General features: G+C 43.2%; 1 protein-coding gene across 3 annotated transcripts; it reads left to right on the plus strand.

Moving 5' to 3' along the window:
• The first annotated feature begins 9,040 nt into the window (after nt 1-9,040).
• LOC130282709 (cornifin-A-like) lies at nt 9,041-16,380 on the plus strand. Of its 3 annotated transcripts, none has more exons than XM_056531242.1 (4): nt 9,041-9,174; nt 10,609-10,768; nt 11,106-11,150; nt 16,182-16,380. In XM_056531242.1, the coding sequence occupies exons 2-4, from the start codon at nt 10,651-10,653 to the stop codon at nt 16,244-16,246; spliced, it is 228 nt and encodes a 75-aa protein (XP_056387217.1). In that variant the 5' UTR covers nt 9,041-9,174; nt 10,609-10,650; the 3' UTR covers nt 16,247-16,380. The 3 variants fall into 3 exon arrangements, with proteins under 3 accessions (XP_056387217.1, XP_056387215.1, XP_056387216.1); XM_056531240.1 differs by having other exon boundaries at nt 10,624-10,768; XM_056531241.1 differs by lacking the exon at nt 9,041-9,174 and adding an exon at nt 9,340-9,490 and having other exon boundaries at nt 10,624-10,768.
• The last annotated feature ends 1,123 nt before the right edge of the window (nt 16,381-17,503 follow it).

Raw genomic sequence — 17,503 nt, forward strand, 5'->3', positions numbered from 1 at the left:
CAGCATTCATTGACCCCTGTGATGTCACAGCCCTATATAATTGGCAGCCATTTTGAAGCTGCTCATTTCATGCCTTAAACTGCAGAGAGAGAGAGAGGACAGCTGCGTGTCTCTGTGTGTTACACAGACACGCTGAATTGATCATAATGCAGCGTTCCACTTCCAACTGCTAGTCACATCAGCGTTGTGGACAGAGAGCAGTGCAGCGCTTTGCTTGCTGACAGGAGAAGGATTTTTACGCTAGCCATTAACTTCCCAGTCACTTTATTCAACATTTTATCAGAGAGGGGCAGATAGCTTTTTGTTGCCTCATACATATCAACAAGCTGCCTTAACTTCATGAACCGTACCACAAGAAAGCATCTGCTGCTTATACTAGTCTGTAGACGGTATAATAGCCAGGAGCGGAGAGGTGGTGGGGAGGGGGGCATGCCACTACGGGAGTCGGCCAGCCTATCCAACTGTGGTCTGGCATCAGAATAAAGTAAGAATTTTCCTTTAAATAATGGGGAAAATGTCAGTAAAAGCACCTGCTTTTTCTTCTCATTCTGCTCTATGCAATGGTAGTTGCACTTCCTTACCTATACGGAGGTGACAGTTGTGCTTTAACAACTCGACCAATTTACTATCAGAATGAATTCAATATCTTGTGAATAAATGGCTGGGGAAGTTTATACTAAGGAAGAGCTGATGAGAAGATTCCTGGCCTCTGAATCCCTATGGTAAATAGGATGAAATCATAAAAGTCTGATAAAACATCCCACAAAAATGGAAACTCACAAAAAAGGTGATTTTTTCAAAATACAGAGAACCGACCAATAATCCCACTTAGGGAGTAGAAAAACGTACACAACCCTCTGACAAGGGTGTATAATCCACTCCAGAAATGGGAACTGGGTCCTCCAACCGTCTCAAAGGTAAATTTAAAGACTTAATAAATTTTAGATCCACAAAATTAGCAGCAGAACCAGAATCAACAAAAGCTTTACCAAATATTTTTCTCTTTTGAAAACATATTTGCACTGGTAACAAAATTTTTGAAGATAATTTTGGAGGTACCTCTGCACCTAAATGACCTCCCTGATTGTCATTTAGGAGCTGGCACTTGACGCAATTCTGGAACCGATGTTCTTCGTCTCCACAAAAGAAACATGTGCTTTTCTTCCGAATGGATTTTCTCTGCTGAGGGGAAAATTTCCCTATCTGCATAGGTTCCTCGGCAGAGACATGAGGGACAGGAAAAGAAGGAAACATGGAGGAAGGAGAGTGAGGAACAGAATTAAAAGTCCGCTCTCGATTTCTTTCTTTCATACGTCTGTCAAGTCGTATAGCTAATGTCATGGCTTGTTCTAATGAGTCAGGTGATGGATAGAGATGTCGCGAATTGTTCGCCGGCGAACAGTTCCCGGCGAATTTAGCATGTTCGCATCGCCGGGCGAACATATGTGAAGTTCTATTCGCCCCCTATACTTTAACATTGCAGTAAACTTTGACCCTGTGAGTCAGAGTCAGCAGACACATTACAGCCAATCACCAGCAGTCCCTCCCTTCCAGACCCTCCTACCTCTTGTACGGACGCCATTTTAGCCTCATTCAGCATGCTGCAGGCTTAGGAAGTGGAGGGTTAGAGAAGCTGCTCCTGCCGTATAGGGAAAGTGATAGCTAGGTTGCTGCTAAGTGGTGTATTCAGGGCCCAGTTTACTTCTAAAGCACTAGTGTAACATCTGCTTTAAGGACAGCACCCAAAAAAGCCCTTTTTAGGGCTGAAAGATATCAGTCCTGGTTGGGTGGGAACCGCTGGTTAAAAGGGGTTCTCCAAAATCAAACTTAAGTTCCTTCAAGCAACTACTACAGTATTCAAAGGGCTGAAATATATCAGTCCATGTGTCTTGCAACAGCTGGAGGCCCCCTGGTTGGGAGGGAACCGCTGGTTAAAAGGGGTACTCCAGAATCAAACTTAAGTTCCTTCAAGCAACTAACTACTACAGTATTCAAAGGGCTGAAAGATATCAGTCCGTGTGTCTTGCAACAGCTGGAGGCACCCTGGTTGGGACTGAACCGCTGGTTAAAAGGGGTACTCCAGTATTAAACTTAAGTTCCTTCAAGCAACTAACTACTACAGTATTCAAAGGGCTGAAATATATCAGTCCGTGTGTTTTGCAACAGCTGGAGGCACCCTGGTTGGGGACCACTGCATAAAAGGGGAACTCCGCTGGCAAGCTTTTTTTCTTTAAAGCAACTAACTACTACAGTATTCAAAGGGCTGAAATATATCAGTCCGTGTGTTTTGCAACAGCTGGAGGCACCCAAGTTGGGGACCACTGCTTAAAAGGGGAACTCCGCTGGCAAGCTTTTTTGCTCATTGTCACACTAGTGCAAATCACATTAGGTGTGACAGTTGTGCAAATAAAAAAAACTAAAAACTTTTTTGGCTGTTAAATAAAATCAGTCGTCACTGTCAGTTCACATCACAGTTGCCATTTTTTTTGCCTGCAGGGCAAATTGTGTCACCCTAGTGCAAATCACATTAGGTGTAATTGTTGTGCAAATAAAAAAAAAAAACCTTTTTTGGCTGTTAAATAAAACCAGTCATCACTGTCAGTTCATGTCACAGTTGCCAGTTTTTTTTGCCTGCAGGGCAAATTGTGTCACCCTAGTGCAAATCACATTAGGTGTGACAGTTGTGCAAATTAAAAAAATACCTTTTTTGGCTGTTAAATAAAACCAGTCATCACTGTCAGTTCATGTCACAGTTGCCAGTTTTTTTTGCCTGCAGGGCAATTTGTGTCACCCTAGTGCAAATCACATTTGGTGTGACAGTTTGCAAATGTAACCAAAAAAATTACAGGCAGAGGAAGGCCACCCCGCAGGGGCCGTCGTGGTGCTGGGATTCCCTTTGGCCCTAGAATGGCCAGTGTTCAGAGGCCACGTACCCTGAACCCCCAAAGTTCTGAGGACTCAGTTGACTGGCTATCACAAGACACCCAATCTACTACACCTTCCGCTCGGAACCTTGACGCACTGTCCTTCTCCTACTCACTTCGGGACAAGCTGACAGCAAGCCGCTGCCAATACCTCCTGTTTCTCCCCTCTCCTTCTATCTCCTTACTCCCTTACAAGTTTCCAGCTCCTCCATGACAAGTTCCGAGTGTGCTCCGGACTTCGAGATTAGATGAAAGCCCGCCCGGACGATGATAAACCCTGACACCGGCCTCCTGACAGCATTACAACACATCCCTCTTCATGATTGGTCGCCGCAGGGACCTGCCCAGCAGCTATTGGTCGTATTATTCAAAATAGATTTGCCGCCGACGCCTCTAGGAATCTCCCGTAGAGGATATACACGTTTTCATTCTGAATGGCCGCCACCCGGGCCGGTCCAACAGCGATTGGCTGACATTTTTAAACTTTATTCTACCGCCACCAGTGACAAAGACTTGCAACCCGGACTTATACGTCCCCCCTCTGATTGGCTCATCTAAGATCTCGGACAGCCAATCAGCATCCCGCTCACTATCTTTGTACTATATCCCAATATGGCCTATGTTCCCCTATGACATCGTAACTGTACTCAGCCTAGTACGGCTCGCTCCTGATTGGCCGCTTGCTGCGAGAGGTGAAGAGGTGGCCAATCAGGAGCGAGCCGTACTAGGAGGTACAAGAAGCTCGTCTCCATTCATTCCCTACAGCGGCAACCCTTCACAGCGATGACAGCCTCCTCCTACTGCCTCCTGACTGGTCCCACGGACACCGGCAGCTTCCTGATTGGTCGCCACCACGGACATTTCTCGCGGTTCAGTTTGAACTTCCAAATACTCCTGTAAAAGACTATACCTATGTTTTTTTACAAGTTTTATGTGGTTTTCATGCGCCTTCTTTGAATATCTTTAATTATTTAGGTCTTTAATGCCCGACCCTTACCTGGCCCCGGCATATACCCCACATGACGTCACCAGCTCACCTGGTTTTGGCGCTATTTTTTAATGTATTTATACACGTATACCTGTCACCTTGCCATACAGCAACCACCTGCAATTGAAAAAGGGAACTGTGACTCCCGAAACGCGTCTTGCTTTATATTTACTTATTATTTTCTTTGATTTCTTATGCTGTAAGAATAAATTATTTTGCATCAATACCCACGACTTGGGTTACTTCCTAGGGAGCGCAATTGCAGCTTTTTTCTCCTATACTTTTGCTTCTCCTCCTCTAGCTTAGCTTCGGGCACCTCTCATGCTACCACTTGCCCGCCTGCCGCCACCACCAACACTAGCACCGCAGCAGCTTTACTTCATCCGTCAGAGGAGTTATTTACACAGTTTGAAGACATGAGTGATGCGCAACCAGTATTGCCAGAGGATGTAGTTAACAGGGATATGTCTCAGTCAGGCAGCATTACACATGGACATAAGGTGTGATGATGATGTTGTACCCACTGCTGCTTCCTTTCTTGAGGTGTCAGAAAGCAGTGAAGGTGTTGATGATGACGATGTGTCCGTGGATGCCACGTGGGTGCCCGCTAGAAGAGAAGAAGAGGGGGAAAGTTCAGATGGAGAGACAGAGAGGAGGAGGAGACGAGTTGAAAGCAGGGGGAGGTCATTGCAAGGAGCTAGTGGCACACTCAGACAGCATGCATCGGTACCCGGGGTCAGCCAGACGGGATGCCAATCAACACATGCTGTTGCCACCACCAGAATGCCGTCATCGCAGAGCTCAGCAGTGTGGCATTTTTTTTGTGTGTCTGCCTCTGACAACAGCGAGGCCATTTGCAACCTGTGCCAGAAGAAACTGAGTCGTGGGAAGTCCAACACCCACCTAGGCACAACTGCTTTGCGAAGGCACATGATGTCACATCACAAACGCCTATGGGATCAACACGTCAGTACAAGCAGCACACAAAGTCAAAGCCACCATCCTCCTCCTGGTCCAGCATCTTCAGCCAGGTCAACCACTGCTGCCCTCCTTGCCCCCTCTCAACCATCTGCCTCTGCGTCTCTTGCCTTGAGCAGTTCCTGCTCATCTGCCCATAGTCAGGTGTCTATCAAGGAGATGTTTGAGCGCAAGAAGACAATGTCTCAAAGTCACCGCCTAGCCCAGCGTCTGACCGCTGGCTTGTCAAAACTGCTAGCCCACCAGCTTTTACAGTACAAGCTGGTGCAGTCTGAGGCCTTTAAAAAATTTGTATCCATTGGGACACTGCAGTGGAAGGTACCCGACCAAAAATTTTTTGCACAAAAGGCAATCCCCAACCTTTACTCCATTGTGCAAAAGGAAATTATGGCATGTCTGGCACACAGTGTAGGGGCAAGGGTCCATCTGACCACTGATACCTGGTCTGCAAAGCATGGTCAGGGCAGGTATATCACCTACACTGTGCATTGGGTAAACATGGTGACGGCTGCCAAGCATGGCATGCGTGGCTCTGCAGAGGAGTTGGTGACACGACTTGCAGGCAGGCCTGCTGCCACCTCCTCTACTCCTCCTACTCCATCCTCTTTCATAAACTCCTCAGCCGAGTCCTCTTCCACTGCTGCGTCTTGCGCCACATCACCGACACCCCCCCAGCTCCCCAGGTGCTATTCCACATCCCGGATACGGCAGTGTCACGCCATCTTGGGGTTGACTTGCCTCAAAGCGGAGAGTCACACCGCACCAGCGCTCCTGTCGGCCCTGAATGCACAGGTGGACCAGTGGCTGACTCCGCACCAACTTCAGATCGGCAAGGTGGTTTGTGACAATGGAACAAATTTGTTGGCGGCATTGAGGTTGAGCAAGTTGACATGTGCCATGCATGGCACATGTGTGTAATCTGATTGTACAACGCTTTGTGCTCAAGTACCCAGGCTTACAGGATGTCCTGATGCAATCCAGGAAGGTGTGTGGCCATTTCAGGCGTTCCTAGACGGCCATGGCGCACTTGTCAGATATCCAGTGGCGAAACAACATGCCAGTGAGGCGCTTGATTTGCGACAGCCCGACACATTGGAATTCAACACTCCTAATGTTCGACCGCCTGCTCCAACAAGAAAAAGCCGTCAACGAATAATTGTATGGCCGGGGTGCTAGGACATCATCTTCGGAGCTGGGAATTTTTTGCCATGTTACCGGAGGCTCATGCGCAATGCCTGTAGGCTCATGCGTCCTTTTGAGGAGGTGACAAACCTGGTCAGTTGCACCGAAGGCACCATCAGCGACATCATATCGTTTGTGTTCTTCCTGGAGCGTGCCCTGCGAAGAGTGCTGGATCAGGCAGTAGATGAGCGTGAAGAGGAAGAGTTGTGGACACCATCACCACCAGAAACAGCCTTATCAGCATCGCTTGCTGGACCTGCGGCAACCCTGGAAGAGGATTGTGAGGAAGAGGAGTCAGAAAAGGAATGTGGCTTTGAAGAGGAGGAGGAAGACCAACCACAGCAGGCATCCCAGGGTGCTCCTTGTCACCTATCTGGTTCCCGTGGTGTTGTACGTGGCTGGGGAAAAGAAGATTATACCTTCCCTGACATCACTGAGGACGAGGAACGGGACATGAGTAGCTCGGCATCCGTCCTTGTGCAAATGGGGTCTTTCATGCTGCCATGCCTGTTGAGGGACCCTCGTATAAAAAGGATGAAGGAGAACGACCTGTACTGGGTGTCCACGCTACTAGACCCCCAGTATAAACATAAAGTGCCTGACATGTTACCGCATTACAGCAAGGCGGAAAGGATTCAGCAAGTCCAAAATAAATTAAGAAGTATGCTGTACACAGCGTATAAGGGTCATGTCACAGCACAACAGGGATCAAACAGGGGAAGAGGTGAAAGTAATCCTCCTCCCACGAACATGCCGGCAAGGACAGGATGCTGTTTTGACATGCTGCTGATGGAGGAAATGCAGAGCTTTTTAAGTTGTACGCATCGCCACAGCCCTTCGGGGTCCACCATCAGAGAATGACTTGACTGACAGGTTGCAGACTATCTGGCCTTAACCGCAGATATCGACACTCTGAGGAGCGATGAGCCCCTTGACTACTGGGTGTGCCGGCTTGACCTGTGGCCTGAGCTATCCCAATTTGTGCTTGAACTTCTGGCCTGTCACGCTACAAGTGTCCTGTCAGAAAGGACCTTCAGTGCAGCAGGAGGTATTGTCACTGAGAAGAGGAGTCGCCTTGGTCAAAAAAGTCTGGATTACCTCACCTTTCTTAAGATGAATGAGGGATGGATCCCGAAGGGACTGACACTGGGCGATACATATGACTGAACAAGGCCTGATCAGATGAGCTGCCTTGGGCTAAAAATGGTCCACACGCTTCTGTATTTGAACTCTGAATGCTGGATGACTTGCGTGACTTATCCGCCACCAACTAGGGTTCAAGCCGCAATGTTTTAGGGCACTTTCTGCCTTGCGAAACAAACAGAATTTTTTCTGGCCGCTGCTACAGCAGTGGCTGCGACAATACCGAATTTTCCAAACAGGTGTACATGCCTAATTTTTGGGGACTCTGCTGCTGAACTTGTTATGGTGCTGCAAATTTTCTGTCCGCTGCTACAGAAGCGGCTGCAACAATACCAAATTTTTCAGGCATGTGTACATGCCAAATTTTTCTGGTACTCTCTGCTGACATCTCTCTCCATTTTAGCAACCGTGGATATTAGATGTATGCTAAGGGTAGCAAGGTGGCTCAGAGCCCTTGGGTTCAAATCCCACTATGTGCTGCCTCAAGGGGGGCTCTAACTATGTGCTGCCTAACATGGGGGAATCTATGTGCTGCCTAAAGGGAGATCTAACTATGTGATACCTAAAGGGGGGATCTAACTATGTGCTGCCTAAAGGGAGGTTCTAACTATGTGCTGCCTAATATGGGGGAATCTATGTGCTGTCTAAAGGGGGTAATCTATCTATGTGCTGCCTAAAGGGGGCTAAAGCACGTTATTCCAAACCATTTAGGAATAATAGGTGATTTATGCCCTTTATGGATTAAAACCAGACTCTGCATCAACTATGTAATTTTCCATGGGAGTTTTGCCATGGATCCCACTCTGGCACACCACAGTCCAGGTAATACTCCCCTTGAAACAACTTTTAAATCACTATTGTAGCCATAAAGAGTCCCTGTGGGTTTTAAAATTTGCCTGCCCGTTGAAGTCAATGGAGGTTCGCCCGGTTCGCAAACTTTTGCGGAAGATCACATTCACTGTTCGCAAACTGAAAATTTTATGTTCGCAACATCACTAGTGATGGATAACTTACAAAAGCATCCTTAATAGCATCAGATAATCCTAGTCTGAACTGACACCTAAGGGCTGGATCATTCCAACCCGAAGCCGTGCACCACTTCCGAAAATTTGCACAGTACTCCTCTGCTGTTTTCTTTCCCTGCTTAAGATTGACTAGCTGCGATTCTGCAAAGGCTGCACAGTCTGGCTCATAATAAAGAAGGCCCAAAGCAGAAAAGAAAGCATCCACTGAACTTAATTCAGGAAGGTAAGGAGAAAGCCCACTCTTGAGGGTCTCCTTGCAACAAAGACAATATAAGTCCTACTGTCTGGTCCTCTGGGCTAGTAGACTGTGGTCTCATGCGAAAATATAGCTTACAACTCTCTCTGAAAACAACAAGTTTTTTTCGGTCACCTGAAAAACGGTCAGGAAGATTAATTTTAGGGTCACTTGAAACAGCTGGAGGACAGACCACTGACTGACCATTAGCTGTCTCCAGAGCCTGAACCCTCTCAGCAAGAGATTGTACTAAATGGGTAAATCCATGCATTTGCTCTACTAAAGCAGTCAATGCTTCCATAATAGCAGATGCAGGTAGTAGTTTGGGCCTGTGAAAATGTCACATATGGGCAGGGAAGGAGTGCTTGTTAAGCTCACCCACACCCCTGTCCCTGCCTACTTGTCCGCTTATCCTAAATGATAGGCCGGCAACTGGTCGACAATCCCTTCCTAAATAAGTGAGGGGAGTCAAATGTCAACACAATAAAATACAATCCTGTCAGTTGTCAGGAGCAACAGGGAAGCAAGAAACTAACAAAGACAAACTAAACATGCACACATAAAGTCGATGTCAGTCAAACCGAGTCAAGCCAGGAGTGGGAAGGGGTGCCGAATCGCTAAGCCAAAGAGAAGTCAGATAAGGAGCCAAAAGTCAAGTTGCCGGGTATACAAGGGAATAAAGGAATGCTAGCTACTCAGGTAATGACCGCTTTCACAGGCATCTTTCCAGTGACTGATGCCTGGTAATATAGGGAGAGGCACATGTAGTCAATCAGTAGCTAGCCACTCAGACAGCAGGGCGTAACCCGGCAACCTTGCAAACAACACCTTGTCAACATCTGTTAACCCTGCTGGTGCTGACAACAACTATTTTTTTTATTTTATGAGAATGGATTCTATGGTGGTCCGTGAAATGTTCACAGCATGAGAAATTTTTTAATAACCTAGTCCAGCTTTATTCTTCTCCACAACTTTGTACCTATCCTGTTTAGTGAGCACCTTGGTCTTAATGCAGGTGGTTGTATACTAATGCTCTTTTACAAATCTTTACAAAACAGATGTATCATTATGTGACTTTGAATTGGTCAAACTTGATCTATGTTAGGGGTTTCACAGTAAAGAGTGTAAATACTTTTATTTCAAAATATTCATCTTTAATATTCATCTTTTATTTTTATTTTTAATCCATGTAAGATTTCTGACCATTTCTAAATGATATACAATTTTGTGGTGGTCCATTAAATTAAATCCCAATTAAATAAATGTGAAAATATGGAAAACTTCAAAATGTAGAAAATTCCATAAAGTCAATCCAGGCTTGTGAAGATTTACCTTTAGGTTTATTTAGGATATTTCCAATTAAGTAAAAGGTTTTTCTTAGTGTAAAAAGTGTGCAGGTGCATCAAGGTTCTGAAGCAAGTCATTATAAGTGATAAAAAGACTTTAGGATTCAAGTGAACTGCTCTCAAGTGCTATAGTAAGTTTAGTGAAGGACTCTTTTAGGAGTTGGCTTTAAAGAATTAAGGAGGCTTTAAGAAGGAGTCTATTGAGACTGAGTCTTCCAGTGGGAAGGTGCACAATCACGGTTCAAAGCTCCCAAATTGGGACCAAAGTATATAAATAAAGAAATACAACATTTGACAATAGCATGTAAGGAGTTAAAAGGCTGGTATCGGAATTAACTCTAATCTTGGCCATTGTAGCAGCTGTACATTATTACACCTGATGTAGATGTCATTTACACAGTATAACTTTATACTGTGGTGCACAAAATTAGTTTAAACCAGAATGTAAAGTTGGGTCTTGACAAACTAAGAGGTGACAAACACCTTCATCATTTACATGTGCGATAACTGCACAGTAGGTATGTTGCATGTTTAATCTGTACCTGTTTATCTACAGTCATTATCTTACTAATTGTACAGCCATTATCTTACTAACTATCTATTAACTCAATTCATAATATTTTCCATGTGATATTGAATCAGTTTTTATTGGAGTCAGGTATACATTTCAACACCCTATTAATGTTGGCGTCACCAGCCAAGTTGAGGAATGTATTCTGATATCAGCTTCACTATATAAATACCGTAGGTCCATCCTAAATCTAACATCATTGGAATAACTCCTTAGCCTTTGTGTATCTAGAGAGAAAAAAATCTTATCAAAACAATCATGTCTGGTGTCAAAGGAGGACCATGCGGCCAAAAAATCCAGTGCCAGGATCCTTGCAAGAATCCATGCCAAGACCCCTGCCAAAAAGTACCAGTCTGCGTAGATCCATGCCAAGACCGTAAGTTGTTACTATTAAAACAATATTTTACAGTTTACATCTGGATAGCATGTACATGAAAGATTGAGTACATGAATGATTACATCAGTGATCTTGTACTAATCCTCAGTGCATCCTATATGTCTCAGCACCAGTACGATATTCCAGAGATACACAGAGGAACATGATGTTCAAACTTGATGACTGTATCCAATTTTATTCAACCTTTTATGTAGATTGTATCTATTTATAAACTGTAAAATGGTGTGCCCATTTGGATAAGCACTTTTTGACACATTATGACTTACATTCTATGGCATAAATAAATAATTTATAAATTTGATATCTCTGTTTTCAGCATGCAAACCAGGAAATCAGCAACAAGGTTATTTCTACAAACAAGGTAAATATGCATCACAGCAGCAGTTACAATATACTGTCTATTGATTGAAAAAAAAAAATTATATGGTATAGTAAAAACAAAATTTACAATAACAATGTCAAGTTAGAGCAAAATAATTCCCAAATAGATACAGCACAACAGCACATTAGTAAATCAGTAGTTATCTAATAAAGCAAGTAATATCACCAACAAATGGAAATGAGAACATGAAACAGATATACAAGTATATAATTTTTCACTTTTAATAATGAGTGCATATCATACATATAATCCCAAATTGACAAGAATCTATGCATATTAAGATGTTTCTATTACCACAAGTTGTGTTGTTATTTTCAGTCTGACCACAATGCTCTCTGCTGACACCTCTGTTCATGCCAGAAACTGTCCAGAGTAGGAGCAAATCCCCATAACAAACCTCTTCTGCTCTGGACAGTTCCTGACATGGACAGAGGGGTCAGCAGAGAGCACTGTGGTTAGACTGAAAAGAACTGTGCAACATCCTCTGTAGTGTACAGCAGCTAATATGTACTGGAAGGATTAAGATTTTTTTTTCATAGAAGTAATTTACAAATCTGTTCAACTTTGTGTCTCCAGTTGATTTGAAAAAAATAAAAATAAAAAATTTCCCCTGAAGTACCCCTTTAACCCCTTAAGGACTCAGCCCATTTTGGCCTTAAGGACTCAGACAATTTAATTTTTACGTTTTCATTTTTTCCTCCTCGCCTTCTAAAAATCATAACTCTTTTATATTTTCATCCACAGACTAGTATGAGGGCTTGTTTTTTGCGCGACCAGTTGTCCTTTGTAATGACATCACTCATTATATCATAAAATGTATGGCGCAACCAAAAAACACTATTTTTGTGGGGAAATTAAAACAAAAAACGCAATTTTGCTAATTTTGGAAGGTTTTGTTTTCACGCCGTACAATTTCTGGTAAAAATGACATGTGTTCTTTATTCTGAGGGTCAATACGATTAAAATGATACCCATTATTATATACTTTTATATTATTGTTGCGCTTAAAAAAAATCACAAACTTTTTAACCAAATTAGTACGTTTATAATCCCTTTATTTTGATGACCTATAACTTTTTTATTTTTCCGTATAAGCGGCGGTATGGGGGCTCATTTTTTGCGCCATGATCTGTACTTTTTTTTGATACCACATTTGTATATAAAAAACTTTTAATACATTTTTTATAATTTTTTTTTTAATAAAATGTATTAAAAAAGTAGGAATTTTGGACTTTTTTAATTTTTTTTCGTTCACGCCGTTCACCGTACGGGATCATTAACATTTTATTTTAATAGTTCGGACATTTACGCACGCGGGGATACCAAATATGTCTATAAAAAATGTTTTTTATGCTTTTTGGGGGTAAAATAGGAAAAAACGGACGTTTTACTTTTTTATTGGGGGAGGGGATTTTTCACTTTTTTTTTACTTTTACTTTTACATTTTTTTACATTTTTTTTTACACTTGAATAGTCCCCATAGGGGACTATTCATAGCAATACCATGATTGCTAATACTGATCTGTTCTATGTATAGGACATAGAACAGATCAGTATTATCGGTCATCTCCTGCTCTGGTCTGCTCGATCACAGACCAGAGCAGGAGACGCCGGGAGCCGCACGGAGGAAGGTGAGGGGACCTCCGTGCGGCGTTATGAATGATCGGGCGCTGCGGGCGATCCGATCGTTCATTTTAATCGCGAACTGCCGCAGATGCCGGGATCTGTATTGATCCCGGCACCTGAGGGGTTAATGGCGGACGCCCGCGAGATCGCGGGCGTCGGCCATTGCCGGCGGGTCCCTGGCTGCGATCAGCAGCCGGGATCAGCCGCGCATGACACGGGCATCGCTCCGATGCCCGCGGTTATGCTTAGGACTTAAATGTACGTCCTGGTGCGTTAAGTACCACCTCACCAGGACGTACATTTACGTCCTGCGTCCTTAAGGGGTTAATATAATTTCTTTAATGAGGTTGACAACAGTGCAAATATAGCATATGCAGCTTGGCAGAAGAGACACAACATTTGGGACCTTATTTTTCAAAACTGAACAAAACTGAAAAACTGTCTTTGTTGCCCACAACAACCAATCAGAGATTAGCTTTCATTTTAACAGTCCAGTGTAGAAGATAAAAAATATGAGCAGTGATTGGTTGTTATAGGCAATAAAGATAAATGATCTTTTAGACAAATGCGATAAACCTGCCTCTTCAAGTTTTAGTACTTTTTTTTTCCCATAAAGCATGTTTTTAATTTACGTGGTACAACATTTTACATTTTTCTGCCAACATAGCTATATAAGGGCTAGGTTTTTGCAGGACATGATGTAGATTATATTGTTACCATTCTGGGGTACATGGTTTTTTGTGCTTATGTTTCTGCTTCTGTTTACCATGCAGTAAAAACAACAAGATATTTGTATTCCTATTGGCATTCTTTGAGGCAAAATGTGTTTTCTTACTTAAAGGGGTACTCCGGTGGAAAATGTTATTTATTTTTATAATTTATCATAGCGGCTGTATATTACAGAGGAAATTCTTTTCTTTTTGGATTTCTTTTCTGTCACGGCCACAGAGCTCTCTGCTGACACCTCTGTCCATGTCAGGAACTGCCCAGAGCAGGAGAAAATCCCCATAACAAACATATGCTGTTCTGGACAGTTTCTAAAATGGACAGAGGTGTCAGCAGAGAGCGCTGTGGTTGTGACAGAAAAGAAATCCCAAAAGAAAATAATTTCCTCTGTAGTATACAGCTGCTAATAAGCACTGGAAGGATTAATAATTTTTAATAGAAGTAATTTACAAATCTGTTTAACTTTCTGGCACCAGTTGGTTTTAAAAAAAAAAGTTTTCCACCGGAGTACCCCTTTAATTTTTGGGTTCTCTAAGGGAACTTGAAATAGCTATTGTATGATCATGCGTATAATGTTCTGGTCTACATAGTTTCTCAATGCTTGGCTGTCCATGTAATCTTGCAACACAAAATAGACACATTTCTGTGGGAGCATCAAAGACCCAAAGTGAAAGAAATATAAAGGAATGAATAATATATAAATTATACTAAATCTTTAACACAAATGCACAGTATTGATCAAAGCACTTAGCAATTATTTAAGATGCAGCTATTTGTACTCTATAACATGTTTCCTGCAAATAGTATACCATGATAAACCTGACACTTCCTTTTAAGGGTGGGGTCACAGGTGCCATGTTGGGCTGCGTATTTGCTGCTGCATTTTTTTTCACCAATGAGCAGCAAAACAGGCAGCTAATTTTACTATCCATTGCCTTCAATGGATAGGAAAATACGCAACAGCAAATACACAGCAAAATACGGCAAGTGTGACCCTACCTTAAGGCTAGGTTCACAAACAGTCTTTTGATCAGTATTTTAGCTAAAATCAGAAGTGGAACTCATACAGAGAAAACTATAATTGAAGGATTTGCCCCTTTTTCTGTGTTTTGGAATCACTCCTTGTTTAGTGTAACCAAAATAATGACTAAAATACTGTATGTGAGCCCAGTCTAATAGGAAGAGCAATTTCCTATGAATTCCTTTTTTTTCCCCTTTAACCCCTTAAGGGCCAGGCCATTTTACACCTTAGGACCAGAGCGTTTTTTGCACATCTGACCACTGTCACTTTAAGCATTAATAACTCTAAGATGCTTTTACGGATTATTCTGATTCTGAGATTGTTTTTTCGTGATATATTCTACTTTACTTTGGTGGTAAATTTTCGGCGTTACTTGCATCCTTTTTTTGTGAAAAATTCAAAAATTTCATGAAAATTTTGAAAATGTAGCATTTTTCTAACTTTGAAGCTCTCTGCTTGTAAGGAAAATGGATATTCCCAATACATTTTATTTTTATTCACAAATATAATCTGTCCACTTTATGTTGGCATCATAAAATGGACATATTTTTACTTTTTGAAAAAATTAAAGGGCTTCAAAGTAGAGCAGCAATTTTCAAAAATTTCATGAAAATGGCAAAATCTGAAGGGACAGATGTTACAGAACTACAACTCCCAGCATGCCTGGGCAGTCTAGGCATGCTGAGAGTTGTAGTTTGGCAACATTTGGAGGGCTACAGTTTGGGCACCACTGTAACAGTGGTCCCCAAACTGTGACTCTCCAGATGTTGCAAAACTACAATTCCCAGCATGCCCAGACAGCCTTTGGCTGTCTGGGCATGCTGGGAGTTGCAGTTCGGCCTTCCTAGTGGTTGCCACAGTAAAAATCACTTTACTTTCAGTTTCATTTCTCCCCCCTACTGTCGATTCCCTACCTGAGCGGGGATCTCCGGTGAATATCTGCGATGATTACCGGGCACCACGAGTCTTCTCCTCCAGGTACCGGCCTCCATGTTCTCCCCCCGTTCTGCCTGACATCCAGGGGTGGGCAGAACGGGAGGATTCCATGGCAACCCACCGTCCTGCTCTGCCATTGGTCAGAATCAGTTCTGACCAATGGCAGTGGATGGGAGGAGATCGCAGCATTGCGACCTCTCTCCTACCCTGCAGGATGCTGGGGCCTGTCACTCACAGGTCCGAGCATCCCTATTTTCCGGGTGATCGGGTCACCAGAGACCCGATCAGCCCGGAATAGGAGAAAATCGCATATCTGAATTGACATGCCATTTTCTGCGATCATCGACATGCGGGGGTCCCGGGGCCCCCCTCGGCACTTGCACGGCATGCCTGCTGAAAGATTTCAGCAGACATGCCGTTCGGATCTCTGCCCGGCGAGCGGCAGAGAACGGAAATACAAAAGGACGTTCTCTAACATCCTTGGGCATTAAAGCCCAGGTAGCGGGGATGTTAGAGAACATCCTATGTCCTAAAGAGGTTAATACTGTGCTCAATATAAAGTCTAATACACAGGATCATTTTCCTGAGCCAATTTGTCTAGCGGCATTTTTCAACTCTTGTAACAGGTAAAATAAAATGATAATACTTTAGATGATGGTAGATAAATGGTTAATTACTTGTGTTCTAACCTTTCCTGGCAGATCCCTGCAACCCCTGCTGTCCAGACCCTTGCCAGAACCAAGGAACATATTACTCTAATAAATGAAGATGTCACAAAGCAATTCAGACTGTCTTCCTCTTTGCCCACAAGATCTTATATATTCATCTTCTTTAACATATTATCTATAGATTAAACCTTGTTCTATGTTTGTAATACATCCTGCTGCTGAATAAAATGTTACCTTGCATCTAAATCATTTGCATTATTGGAATCCTGCATATTAAAATCTAGACAACTTATCTATGCCATGGGCTGTTACACCAGAATACAACATAATAAGTAAATAAAAGAATGTATATAAGATATATTAGGAATGTTCAAGAATGAGGTGAAAGGGAATGTTCAAAAATGTATCATTCCTCTTGTACAGTATCATCTACAAGGAATAGTGGCAGAATTGTGTAGTCTATGGGGGAGATGTATCAAATTCTGTCCATGTTTCCCATTGCAACCAATCAGATCACTTCTTTCAGTGTTCAGAGGCCTTTTCAAACATGAAAGAAGCGATCTGATAATTTGGGTCTATCTTGTACTCTCTATATTGCTTTGATACAATGGGGGACATACAGAGGTTTCTCTCCATGGATTTATACAGAATAATTAAGAAAACAAAGTGGTGGCATGTTCCACTAGATGCATTGCAGAGCTATTCTAAAAGCATTTAAGGAGTATTTACTTCTTGCTCCAAAATCTCATGTGTCTCTGGATCACACTTGTGCATATGGCATACATTCAACAACATATACTGTTTACCATTTGTACATAGAGAGAACTGCCAGCAATTTTCTATGTACGCAAGTCCCCTGATGTATTTTATTAATGCATGTGGATGTAAAGTACCTTAAATGTTGTTGCATCACATAAGTCAAGATGCGGTATGTATAATGCATCAGCCCTTATTCTAAATTAGTAGTAGAAGACCACCAAACAAATCGTATATGAGGTGAGGTCACGTGACGGCATGACGTGACGTCGTTGGCTCCTGATTCTGATCGTTCCTCCGGCTGCCTGATGGATCCTTTGGACCAAGTGCTGTGCCCTCTCTCCCCGGCCTATCAGGTGGACTAAGAACGGGGAAACCCTTGGACACAGTTGCAGTGCCGCAGTGCTGTGTTTTTTGTTTTTTTTCTGGCTGCCTGCTGTGAGGGAGCTGTGCCCGTGCATCTGCACGGGAAGCAGGAAGGCAGCTTACCCCCAGCTGTTAGGTGTCCTCTTGCGGAGAACATGAGTGGTGGAGGTGGGTCATGTGACCGGCTGCTGGTGAGAATGTCCCAGGAGTGCCAGAGTGGCCGGGGCACGTGA

This window comes from Hyla sarda, chromosome 7, assembly GCF_029499605.1.
Source record: "Hyla sarda isolate aHylSar1 chromosome 7, aHylSar1.hap1, whole genome shotgun sequence".
NCBI lineage: Eukaryota > Metazoa > Chordata > Amphibia > Anura > Hylidae > Hyla > Hyla sarda.